This window comes from Triticum urartu, chromosome 4, assembly GCF_003073215.2.
Source record: "Triticum urartu cultivar G1812 chromosome 4, Tu2.1, whole genome shotgun sequence".
Lineage (NCBI taxonomy): Eukaryota > Viridiplantae > Streptophyta > Magnoliopsida > Poales > Poaceae > Triticum > Triticum urartu.
Window position 1 is genome coordinate 235425834 of NC_053025.1, and position 12748 is coordinate 235438581.

General features: G+C 46.0%; 1 protein-coding gene across 1 annotated transcript; it reads right to left on the reverse strand.

The window, feature by feature from the left end:
• Window positions 1–338: 338 nt before the first annotated feature.
• Window positions 339–7783, reverse strand: LOC125551376 (protein LNK1-like). The gene is given in 12 exon segments (XM_048714575.1): window positions 339–695; window positions 782–807; window positions 810–910; window positions 1346–1494; window positions 1797–2050; window positions 2156–2372; window positions 4959–5030; window positions 5121–5379; window positions 5479–5927; window positions 6850–6963; window positions 7098–7137; window positions 7476–7783. Coding segments are annotated over 10 exon segments (1584 nt in total). The 5' UTR covers window positions 6874–6963; window positions 7098–7137; window positions 7476–7783; the 3' UTR covers window positions 339–662.
• Window positions 7784–12748: the final 4965 nt, after the last annotated feature.

The following is a 12748-nucleotide window of genomic DNA, read 5'->3' on the forward strand; positions in this document are numbered from 1 at the left end:
AGAATGGAAGAGTATGCCTTATCATTGGTTTTTCGTTGTATGTATTCACTTCATATGTGGTCTATGCTATAACGAGCGGTACTCCGACCGCTATTCAAGGTGATGTGTACGTGATTGAATGGGTGGCAGCCTAATCTCCTGATCGGTCTACCAACCGTTTCAACATAGGCATAATGCCGCCTATCAGCCTATAGGACTCTACTGTTGCCGAATTATCTTTTTTTTTCTTTCAAAAAAACTGAGAACCTCCATGTCAAGCCTTATAGCGTGTGAAACCCATTGACTTCCACAGATAGAAATGGGAGGGAATTTAAGAAATTTTCTGCACAAGTTAGAGATCGTCTTGTCAAGTTTACACAAAATAATCATTATACAAGTCAATATCTGTGTCTTGAGATTACACAAAATGTTAGTCAGAACAACACAAAGTCAACCTTCGCGATCGAATTCACAATAGGGGTACCAACAGTCACGGCTGGCTGTAACTGGTGTACTTTTTTTTTCTTGCAGCCGACTAACGATTAAAACGGTGCATACCATACCATATCGGATAAACATTCACAATTGCTCCTGCATTCACGGAGATGATGATTACATATGAATAAAGGCGATCCTTGAATTTCCACGAGCCATCTCCAGTAATTTTCGCAACATTAACCAACCTAGTTTTTAGCATAGGCCTTGTGGTTCTCGTTCTGCAGGATACAAATCGCTCATGACTTGAGTCGACATGTTAAAAGTGAAACAGCAAATCAGAGAGAAAAAGGGAACACGTGCTAACATGAGATTTTAGTGGCGAGGATTCTCAACAGCTCCAGCCACTTGGTCTGATGGCTGATGAAAAAGTAAGAGTGCTATAGAACGATCAATTGGATTTGTCTGCGTCTCAATGCTCCTATGATCAACAAACCTACAAAACAGAAACATCAACATGGAAAGGAAACAGAGAACTCCAATGCAGTTTAATTAATGCTACTAAAGTGACCATTCTCAATCAAGATCGGATCATGTTCAATAATTACCAGCTATTACCGGTTAAGTTACTACTAAATCAGCTATACAACTGCAACAATCATCAAGAATAACTGTCTTCCCAATTGCTCATCATAAAATAAACAAGTTCTTTGATCTACAGACTATCTTCTTAACGAGTAAGATACTTTATTTGTTTTAGAGAAATAAGATTCAATATTTCAAACTGAGTTATAAGATAAGAGATTGTGCCAGAGATAAAATAGACACATTTCGACAAACATTAAACAAATGTTACTGGACAATGGCAAAGCCACAAATAAAAAATTCATGATTATACAAAGTATGGTCTTTTATGAGAATCCCAACGTACTTGCCCGAAGTTTCCATATTTTGTGTATCCTTTGCATCCCGGCTTTCTTCATGTCTATTGATCGCATTTGGGAAAACTGGTCGATTTTGCGCGCTTCTTGCCAGGCGGTACAAACCATCTCTAATGCACAGTTTGGTTTTCACATCCAACTGAAACAACAATAGGGGCAAAGAAGGTAAGCTCCAAAATATAACACACACTAATGAAGCAGGACACGGAAGCATTGCTTGTACCAATAGTATAGCATTGATTTATTCAGTTCAAGATTATGACCATTTAAGGGAATCAAAATGCCAAGAGGCAAGAATGTGGAAACATCACAGTGAAGAAGCTGCTACAAGTCCTATTACAAAAAAACAAGTTGCTTGTATGAAGAACTATGGCTGGAGGTAAAGGTATTTCAACTTGATGAACCATACATACAAAAGGAAGGCAGAAAATAAACCTGTACCTGACTAACTGCATCCTGAAGTTGTCGGAAGCTGCTTTCTTCAACTGAATTATCAGAAGAAAGAGACGACACAAAAGAGCCATCCACCACTACTGATGTACCCAGTGTATCCTTACTTCTTTTTCCAAAGCCCTTCTTTTCAACCTCATAGTTCTCACAAGGATATGAAGCTCTTCTAGTCAATGTTTGTTGACCAAGTTGTCCTTCATCATTTATGAGCTGTCCTGATTGCAAATTAGCCACTTGTTTTTGAACTGCACTCATACATCAAGTCTGATAATTAGACCAAAAGGCAGACAAACACGCTCATAACAAATACTCATACAAATATCCTGTGAAATTTCTTTTATATATATTACCCATCAAGTTCCTCTGTGCAAAAGATCCAGATGGACTGAACTGGCAGTTTCTATCTGAATAGCAATCAGAAGTAATGTTACTTGGTGAAGTTTTATCTGAGTGGTGCTTTTGCTTCAGTAAATTCTGGGAGGAGCTTAATTGAGATCCTGAAGGTACAGAAAACTTCCTGTCCTCCAACTGTTGCAAGGCATTTTCTGATGAATATCGCTCGCCAATCTGCAATATTGCCATGGCAGTAAACAAATAAAGATAAATTTTATAAATAGTTGGGGAAAAAGTGACATCTCAAATGGATACCACTTTACTCGAAAAAGATCATGCACTAATAGTAATAGATGATCTGTTCTCCTTACCACCTCCCAAACACATGTCGTATCAGAATAAATAATGCTAATGCAGTTACATACTGTGGTTGTCAATTCAACTATTACAGTGGCTTCTTGGAACAGCCCAGGGTTTACCACAAATTAGAAATTGGTTGTTCTTCTATTTTTGCATCATAAGCATTGCATCAGCATCATGTTGCATTTCATTAGGAATTTGGATATTTTTACTAGACCCCAAGACCCATTTTATTTTGCCATTTTTTAAAATGGTGAATAAATAAACCCTTCTCCCTTTTGGTGTTTTAGCCCAAGACTCACCTCCACACACTTTGCACATTATCTTTTTGTGATATTTGGGAGCTACTCAGATTATTTCACAATTTTCGCCTAAGCCTACCTATTACTCGTAGTTCAAAACCCATTTATTTAATAAATGGATTTATTTTATAAATAAATAGTAAATGAAGTCCAAATGGATTGTATGTATTTTTCATGTGGCCTTGTTATAATCTAGAGAGGCCACATATAGATTTCATCCAATTCAGAGTTCGTGTGATGCCCCAAACATTTATTATACGGAAGCTATAGGGAGTAGGATTTTCTACAAGTGCTTGCCACAGAACTAGTTAAGGGTTTCAACGGTGCAAAAGTTCTCAAAAATTCTGAAAAAAAATACTGAACCAACACACCTATAATATAACATGATCCAACAGAGGGATTAAAAAAATACGACTGTATGTGTCCTGGACAAAAAAACAAATAGTTTAATATATATTTATGTCGCAGTGAGCTGAAATGCTTATTATTTTTGCCAAGGATACATAGATGCATATTTTGACAATCCCTCCGTTGAATCATCTTATTACATTAGAGAGATGCTCCCATATTTATTTCATATTTTTTGATAACTTTTAAACCGTTAAAAGTTTAGCGACCCTTAACTAGTTCTGTGGCAAGCTATGGTAGACACAGTTTTACCGAAGCTATAGTCCTTAATTAATAAAAAAAAACTAGATAAAATTGACATTGTTTGCAGTGGGCCGGCCCAATGGGCGCTCGTTAGAAGTAGCGCTCCTGTGATGAGCTTAACATGAGACGCAACGCAGCCGGCCCAGCAAGGCCCATCAGACCCCTTCTCCGTTTAACCAGCCCAAGCTGCCCAAGGAGACCCCCAAACCCTAACCCTAACCGCCACCGCCACCCCAGATCCAGCCACCACATCGAGATCCGTGCAGATCCGAATCCGACGGCCTAAGCCACCCAAAGGCCTGCAGCTCGCCGACACTCGAGCCCGTAGCCCCGTCCTTCGCAGCCAAGCCCCACCACAGCGCCGCCGCGGAGATCATTCACCACCACCGGCCCCGCCGCCAGATCCGAAAACCCGTCCTTCCGTCGTCGCGTGGCTCCTCTGCCCCTGGCGACCGCCAACCAGAAGGCCGCCACTCCGCCACCGAACCAAGCCATCTCTACCATCGGTCAACTCTCGTCGACCCCGCTGCTTCCGGCCGCCTCCTCGTCGTCCCCAACGACGGCAGCCCCCACCGGACCTCGCAACCCATTGTCAGAGTCCCACGACGTGCATCATGTTAATCACTTCTAAAATCATGTTTAGGGTGCAACCATAATAAACTTTTGCAATGGATTTAGTTCGAAATGCTACATATGATGCTTCAAATCCATTTAATATGTGTAGGTAGACATAGTGGAATCCTTTACCATGCTTCATGATGCATTTGAGCCTTCTTAAGGCATTTGTTAAACAATACATATCTAAGGTATATGCGCTTTCGTTGTGTGAGTTGTATCTTGGTCGAAAGACCCTATTTGTATTCATTCAGTCAATTTGAATCTCCGGAGTTGTTTTACATATATGTTGTTGTTCCGGATTCTTTCATGACTTGTGTTGTGATACTTATTTTCCACCCGCATAGCGTGCATGTCGTCACGTGCATGTTGTGTAAGGTGACATCTTAGGATCAATTATGCAGATACTAAAGGAAGTGCTAGATCTGCATAGTGCTGGATCTCGAGGCGCTACAAGTTGCCACAAATGACAGGAAGGAACATGTACTTACATTAGAGCAGCAGAAAATAAATCAAATCGCAATCTTACAGAGTAACTGTATTTTTTTTTCTCGAAGACTGGAAACAGGAGAACTATGAAACAATTAGGAAAACTGAAATTCTACCTTGCAAAAATAGGGACATTGGAACTGAAAAAATGAATCATGTTCCCTAATTATTCCACTGAGAACACACCATTGACCAACATACCAACCAAGCAAACACACAATGTCCTTTTATTTAGACTAATAAAAAAAGGTCAAACTACCATAGTACCATATCAAGGCTACCATATCCGCACTGAAAGCATGAATCACTATCTTAATTACTCTATTGAAAACATATCCTTCATAGAATAACACACCCACTGTAATTTTTAATATTATTAGACAGATTAAAGAGGTAAAATTACCATATCAAGGTTTCCATCTCCATTGCATATCTGGTCAGTGGACAACAATTCCATTGCACCCCCCTGGTAAGCCTGTGGTACATACAAAAATATTAATAAAAAAAGGCTTGAATGGCAACCAGATAAACCAATTGTAGAAGAAAGGATAATCAGTTTACTTGCCTGTTCTCCATATACATCAACATTCTTTTGCTCATTGAATGGATAATTGTCATTGAATTGCTCGTCTGCTGTTGGTAGGGATTTATCTTGTGCACAAGGGAATGCTGACAGGTCATCCAGCATACCATAGTCTGAATAAGAAGAGTCAAAACCTGCCTGCAGAGCAACATCGGAAGAGTAAATGGCATCTGAAGAAGGAATCCATGACAGCTCATCAGTGTTCTCCAGTTGTTGTTCACCATATGTGGAATCACACCCCCTTAGACGGAGAAAAACAATTAGCCAAACAGGACCAGAGTCTGTTTCACTATTTTTATGTAAGATCTTACACAGTCAGCAAGTGAAACATTCAAAGTACCTGAATAGTGTATCAACATCCTCAAAATTATCAATGCTAGGCCAATCAATGAAGTTTAGATCATTATCTCCATAATTGAGATCACTTTGCGGAACACTGTGATTGTTGAGAACAGCTGAGCCATTACTCAGTGCAAACTGGCAATTGTTCCAGTTTTCTGTTTGGTATCTTGTTCCAGATGTAGTATCATCTCTGCTCAAGGGAAAAGCACTTGATTCAATTTTGCAGTCTCTTACATGGTCGGAAGCTACCACACAGGTAGAGTAGATGTGGTCTGAATTAAGTTTCCGCGAATCTGAATTAGTTGCTGTAGACACGACACCCTGCGGGTTCTCTTCAGTGGTAATCCCATGCTTCAGTTTCTTATTTGAGATATTCAAAGGCCCTGCTCCATCTTCTTGCAAGTTGCTATTACCCCGAGCAAATTCATCCTTGAATTTACCTTCAAACTGTAAAAACACTACATGCTTAGTCACAGGTGAACAGCAGGGGAATCTAATTACTTTTATTGAGTATTAAGGGAAATAGCTGAACATGAAACAACTCTATTGCTCGGAGAGAATCAATGTGATTTGAATTACTGAATAGACTTGACAAATAACAGAGTTCAGCATGTGGCTGATTATACCACGAAACATTGCTCTATCACTGGAAAGTATGTAACTAATTTTCTGTAGGTGAGACCTGTAGCGGAACATCAATCTGATCATAGAATTTCTTATGCCGGATCAACTTGCTTCAAAGGTAACTGTCCCCAGTACACTATTGGTACGCTGCCATATCAGGGGTTATCTTACTAGCACTACTCATGTATTGTTTGCACATCAAAAACAAGTGAAGGTCGGCAATAGACGGATGCTGAACAGCAGCAACAAAGAGATTGGGACGAATCAATGGCAACAGAAGATTCATGTCTTATACTCTTGGTTCATATGCTTACCCAACGAAAGATAAGCAGGTCTTTTGTTTTGCGAATGGATAAGCAGGTCTTTTTCGCAAAAAATAAAGGTAAGCAGGTCTAACATGTCATTCAAGTTACTTGAACAGTAAAAAGAAAACTTGAGGCATCAAAATTAGGTAATTAGGTATAGAATACAAAAACACAAAGTTAGCATGAAGGCTATGGTACATGATATACAGAATCTAGACATGACAGGCCAATTTTAATTCCTCCATTTTGATGACATATCAAATTTTTAGCCACTATCTGAGCCAGGTACTGTACTATTTAAGGTCAGAAGAACTTGTACGTCTTAATTTCTAGTTACATACCAATACATCTAACGGTATTTTATTCGGCCGCTTGGAAAACTATTACTAAGATGCAATATCCAGTTAAGAAACAGAGACTCATCAAAATCAGGATATCACCTCGCCCGCCTTCCAATCTGGCATCACTACAGCTTCTATCCAGGCCCGAAACTGTACCAATTCACCGGATTTGATATCATATTCAACTCAGGATCCCCAGTTGTTGATCAAATCCTAGAAAACACTGACCATTAAGTTGAGTAATACAGTATGAATATTAGAGAAAGTGTAAAATAAACCCGGGGGATTCTATCTGCTATACTGCACATGCAAAAACACTCGGATAGATAGAATTCGGAGTTTCTCACCTTGCCAAATCAGACGATTTGGATTTGGGTTGGATCAAACCTGCAAAAACAATAAAAAAATCCCTTAAAAGTCTCCAGAAATGTTGACAAGAAAAATACTACTCAACTTGCAACCAAACACCCCCGACGCCGGATCCGAATTTCAACACTCGACAAAGGTAAGATGGAGAATTTCTCTTCCAACAGAAAAGGAAGAGTGAAAGCCGATAAACAGCTAACCAAACCGGAAAGCTATGTAAGCGCGCGCGCGCGCGCACATACACACACACAAACAAATCTGAGAATCAACCACCACACGTAAAATAAACTCGAGAGAAGCAGCAAACGGAACCAAAAAGAAAAAGAAACGGAAGAAATTCACCGATAAAAAAGCCCAACCTGAATCCGAATCCAAACGAAGGTCAATCTGCAGAGGCTCCCTGATCCGCCTGTGGGAAGAAGGAGGGACCCGCGCGTAGCTTCTGGACGTCTTGGCCGTAGAAAGAGGACGAAAGGCCTGGTTCCGCTCCTCCTCCGCCTCTAGAGCCTTCGGGAGGAAAAATATTTTTTTTTCTTTTTTAAGTAGAGCAAGGATGGGGCAGCAGGTAGCAGGATATGCAACCACGGCAGCAGCGAGAATGAGAAACAAATTGGCAGGAATAAGAAAATAGAGTAAATCAGCGAAGATTTTATATCTTATTTGCGGCTGGTGTGGTGTGTGGTGCGTGGGCAGATTAACTAGCGGCTGGGAGCGCCTCGGGGGTGGGGCCCCTGCCGGTGTGGGAAGTAGTGGACGACAGCCGCCGGCCGCGATCCGATCACTTGCACGCCCCTCATTGGTTCCCAAAGCTGCCGGGCGGGCCCCGCGCATGGCACGTGACCCGTCGCGACTTTTCTTCTCCTCCTTTGCTTTGGTTTGGGTTTGGTTCGGAGACGAGTAGAGTGTGCGACGCGGCGCGCTCTCCTTCCCCGGACGCCCTGGCTTAGAGCAACCATTTTTTATTGAGGGATCGCCTTTTTTTAGTTAATTATACACTATTGATACATAAACAGTGGCGGAGCCAACATATGTAACGGCGGGGCTCATGGTCAGCGACCCAGACCAGAAGAGAGTCGAACCAGAGGAGGTGAGACCGAGTCGGGTGGAGTAGTTGAGTCGTGTGGGTTACTTAAGAGCCAAGTGTGGCCAGTTGTAAGGCATGATATGACATAATCGAACCGAACGGAGAGAAGCTGATCTTCCTCCTCCTTATCCCCTTCCTTCCCCTCGTCTCACCTACCTCCCTTGCTCGATCTCCCTCCTCAGATCTGTAGCCTAGATCAGTCCCCTTACATCTGGTATCAGAGGTCCAGCCGTCGATCTGGAGACCGCCTACCCCAAGCCACGTTACCATACGAAGCAAGCGCAGCAAGCGGCGGCGATGGAGGAGCAACTCGCGGCCCTCGCCAAGGTCGTCCACGACGGGCGGCTGGCCAACGAAGCCCGCCTCGACGCGATCCAGCAGTCGTTGGAGCTGTGGAGGCCCGCGGTCACTCACCTTCAACAACAAGTCGACGAGCTGCGCACGCAAGTGGGGCGCATCGCGCTCCACCCGATCCTGGCGGCACCTCCGGATCCGATCCCGGAGGGCGACGCGGTGGTGCGACCGGCCTCGACGCCCGACACCACCGAGCACCACGGGCCGTTAGGCCACGGCGAGATCGACACCACCGGGGGCATGACACACGGGGTGGTCACCACCCAGTTGCCGCCTCCGGTCAAGGGTAAGTCCTTGGCCGATTCCCATGCTCTAGTTACTGTTCGTGCATCCGATTCGCTCGTACCGCATCAGATCGACCAGCCCGCACCACATTTCCCTAACTGGTCGTTGCCTAAACTTGATTTTCCGGTGTTTGATGGGGAAATCCGCAATTCGGGCGAACCAGATGCGAGAAATACTTTGAGGTGTATGGCGTGCAGCCAGATCTGTGGGTTCGCGTTGCTACCTTACACTTCACGGGTAGTGCGGCGCGCTGGCTGCAACTTCAGGAGTCCACGAGCGGATCAATGCACTGGGACGAACTCTGTACAGCCTTAGGCACAAAATTTGGGAGAGAGCAGTATCAGGTGCACCTCCGGCAGTTTCGTCTGCTGAAACAAACTGGCACTGTGCATGAGCACATGCTGCAATTTGAGGAAATCATGTATCACTTGTTAGTGCACAACCCTGCTTTTGATCCTGTGTTTTTTACCACACAATTTTTAGAAGGGCTTAAACATGAGATTCGTGTGGGTGTGTTATTACATCAACCAAAGGACTTGGACTCCGCTTTCTCGCTGGCTTCCTTGCAGGAGGAGGTGCTGGACGCGATTCCCCGTCGAGATCATCGACGGCAAGAGGGCGGGGGGCCGCGCATACCACCTCGTCCCATCGGGGTCGTCGGCGTGCCGCAGCCACGCCAGCAACCACCAGGCGTGCCGGTGGAGGATTGTCGAGGCCAGGAAGCAGCAAATGCCCTCGAGAGGGCAGGCCGCGGAGACGATCGCGTGGCGGCGCTCAGGAACTATCGTCGCGCCCGCGGACTCTGCTTCAAGTGCGGCGAGCGATGGGGGCAGGGCCACCAATGCGCGCCTACAGTCCAGCTCCACGTCGTCGAAGAGCTCTTGGAGCTGCTGCAAGCAGAGTACCCAGAGCAGCAGCGTGATGACGAAGGCCAAGAGGAGGTGTTGATGTCCATCTCCAAGCTAGCCACAACAGGTCAAACCACACCACGTATAGTGAGGTTGCTGGGGCGAATCGAGGGCATCGAAGTGTTGATTCTTGTCGACTCTGGCAGCTCGCATAGTTTTCTGAGTGAGCAAAGCGCGGCGAGAATGCAAGCCGCAGTGGAGCCGCTGGCTCCCGTACCGGTGAAGATAGCCGATGGGGGCACTCTATCATGCATAGGCATTCTGCCGCAATGCAAGTGGAAGACGCAAGGGCAAGTGTTCCAGTCTGACCTGCGAGTGCTATCTCTAGGGTGATATGATATGGTTCTTGGAATGGATTGGTTAGAGAAATGTGGACTGATGTGGGTGGACTGGACCAACAAAACACTGCAGTTCATCCACGAAGGCAAGGAGGTGTTGCTGACAGGGATTCAATCACGACTGCAATCAGTTCCTGAGGTGTCAGCGGCTCAGCTCAGAGCTATGGAAGCTGAAGGCGATATCCTCCATTTCGTGACCCTGTGTGCAATTGCGCCCGAGGAGACCAACAAAGAGAAACTTCCAACAGAAGTGCAAACAGTGATCAACGACTTTCAAGTGGTTTTTACAGAACCTACAGGGCTTCCTCAGCATCGGGATTGGGATCACTCGATCACATTGCTGCCAGGGGCCAAGCCAGTTAACATCCGGCCATACCGTTACACCCCGGAGTAGAAGACGGAGATCGAAAACCAGGTCAAAGAAATGCTCAAGGCCGGACTGATTACTCCAAGCATCAGTCCCTTCTCGTCGCCAGTGTTGTTAGTCAAGAAGAAGGATCTGACCCGGCGGTTCTGTGTGGACTTTCGACATCTGAATGCTATTACAGTTAAGAACACATATCCCTTGCCAGTAATCGACGAACTGCTCGACGAGCTAGCAGGATCCAAGTGGTTCTCGAAGCTGGACCTGCGAGCAGGATACCACCAGATCAGACTGCGTCCTGAAGATGAAGAGAAGACAGCATTTAAAACGCATCAAGGACATTTTCAGTTCCGTGTGCTTCCATACGGAGTGACAGGTGGACCAGCCATGTTTCAGGGGGGCATGAACACAATGTTTGGACCACTGCTGCGAAAAGGGGTTCTTGTTTTCATGGACGATATCCTGATGCACTCAGCCACCTTCCCCGACCATCTACTGCTGTTACGTCAGGTGCTCTCCATACTGAAGGCAAACAACCTGCGAGCAAAACTCTCCAAATGCACATTCGCGCAGAACATTATCTCATACTTGGGGCACCAGATTAGCGAGGCAGGAGTCTCAACACTTCCAGACAAGATTCAGGCAGTGACAACTTGGCCACAGCCAGAATCAGTGAAGGAATTGCGCGGGTTCCTGGGGTTAGCTGGTTACTACCGCAAATTCGTGCGCAACTTTGGCATCATCAGCCGACCCCTCACAGATCTTCTCCGCAAGAACTCGCTATTCGTCTGGACGAACGTCACCGAAGAGGCATTCCAAGAACTCAAACGCGCTCTCATCCAAGCCCCGGTGCTGGCATTACCGAACTTCTCGAAGCAGTTTGTAGTGGAGACTGACGCAAGTGCTACCGGAGTGGGGGCAGTCCTGATGCAAGACGCACATCACGTCGCTTACTTGAGTAAGGCACTCTGTCCTTGGAACCTGGGCCTCTCAGCTTACGAGAAGGAATGTTTGGCGCTGCTTCTAGCAATCGACCATTGGCGACCTTATCTTCAACACGCAGAGTTCCTGATCTGCATAGATCAAAAGAGCCTGCTCAATCTCACTGATCAGCGCTTGAATACCCCAATTCAGCAGTGCGTGTTTACCAAATTGGTGGGGCTACAGTTCCGTATTCAGTACAAGGCAGGACCACTGAACCGAGCCGTGGATGCACTATCGAGATGCCGCCATGAGCAACATTCAAAGTTGAATGCCGTGTCAGTGTGCAGACCGGTCACACCCTCATGGATCCGCTGAATTACTCGCTCCATCAACATGGTCACCTCCTCCTTCTCTGCTGGAGTCACTCTCAAGGAAGTGGTTTCTGGACTCGCTCTAAGGAAAAGGGAGGGAGACCAGTCGAATGACCAGGGGTCGACTTGTCTTTGCAATAAAACCAAGTTGGCTGCCACCCTCTAACCGAGTCAGGGAGAGTCATCGCGGGAAAAGCGCTCTTCCCCCTCATCTGGATACCTAAGCCCCCACACATCCGGATCACCTGGGTTTTCTTGTCACTCGGGCTAGCTTTTTTCACAGTCTGTGAGCGACATGTGAAGATGTGCTTAAACAGACCCCAGTGCGGTCGGCAGCCCAGGAAATTCTCACACAAGGAGACATAGGCAACAAGGTACGTGATAGTGTTGGGAGAGAAACGGTGGAGTTGGGCACCGAAGAAGTTCAAGAATGCACGGAAAAAGGGATGTGGGGGCAAATAAAAACCGCAGTCGACGTGAGTGGCGAGTAAGACACACTCACCCTCCTGAGGTTGCGGCTCCGTTTCATCCCCCGGGAGCCTCCAGGAACCATGCTCAATCAGTCCACTCTCGGCCAGGTCTTGCAAGTCATCCAACACGATTGTGGACTGGATCCAGTCGCCCTGAACCCAGTCGCATGGCAAGCCGGATCTCGACGACGACCCACTCCTGCCAGTCTTCTTGCCTTTCCCCTTCGCCGCTCCCTTCTTTGCATGCTCCAGCGCCTCCGTCTTGTCCTTCGCCATCGCAGAAAGAGGCGCACGGGCGGGAGGTGGCATCGAGAGCGGAATCGGTAGCGGTGGAGAAGCAGAGGAGGAAGAAGGAGAAATTGGGGCGCACTGTGAAAAATTCCCCAACTCAACGCCTTATATGGAGTCATTTCCGAGTGACTGGCGACTAGGCCCGGGCAATCATGTCAAATCCCGCAACTGTCGCTCACTCGGTACGTGGCGAAAAAGGTGGCACGGTGATCGAGGCGCTCCTTCCTAATCCATCCCGATTAT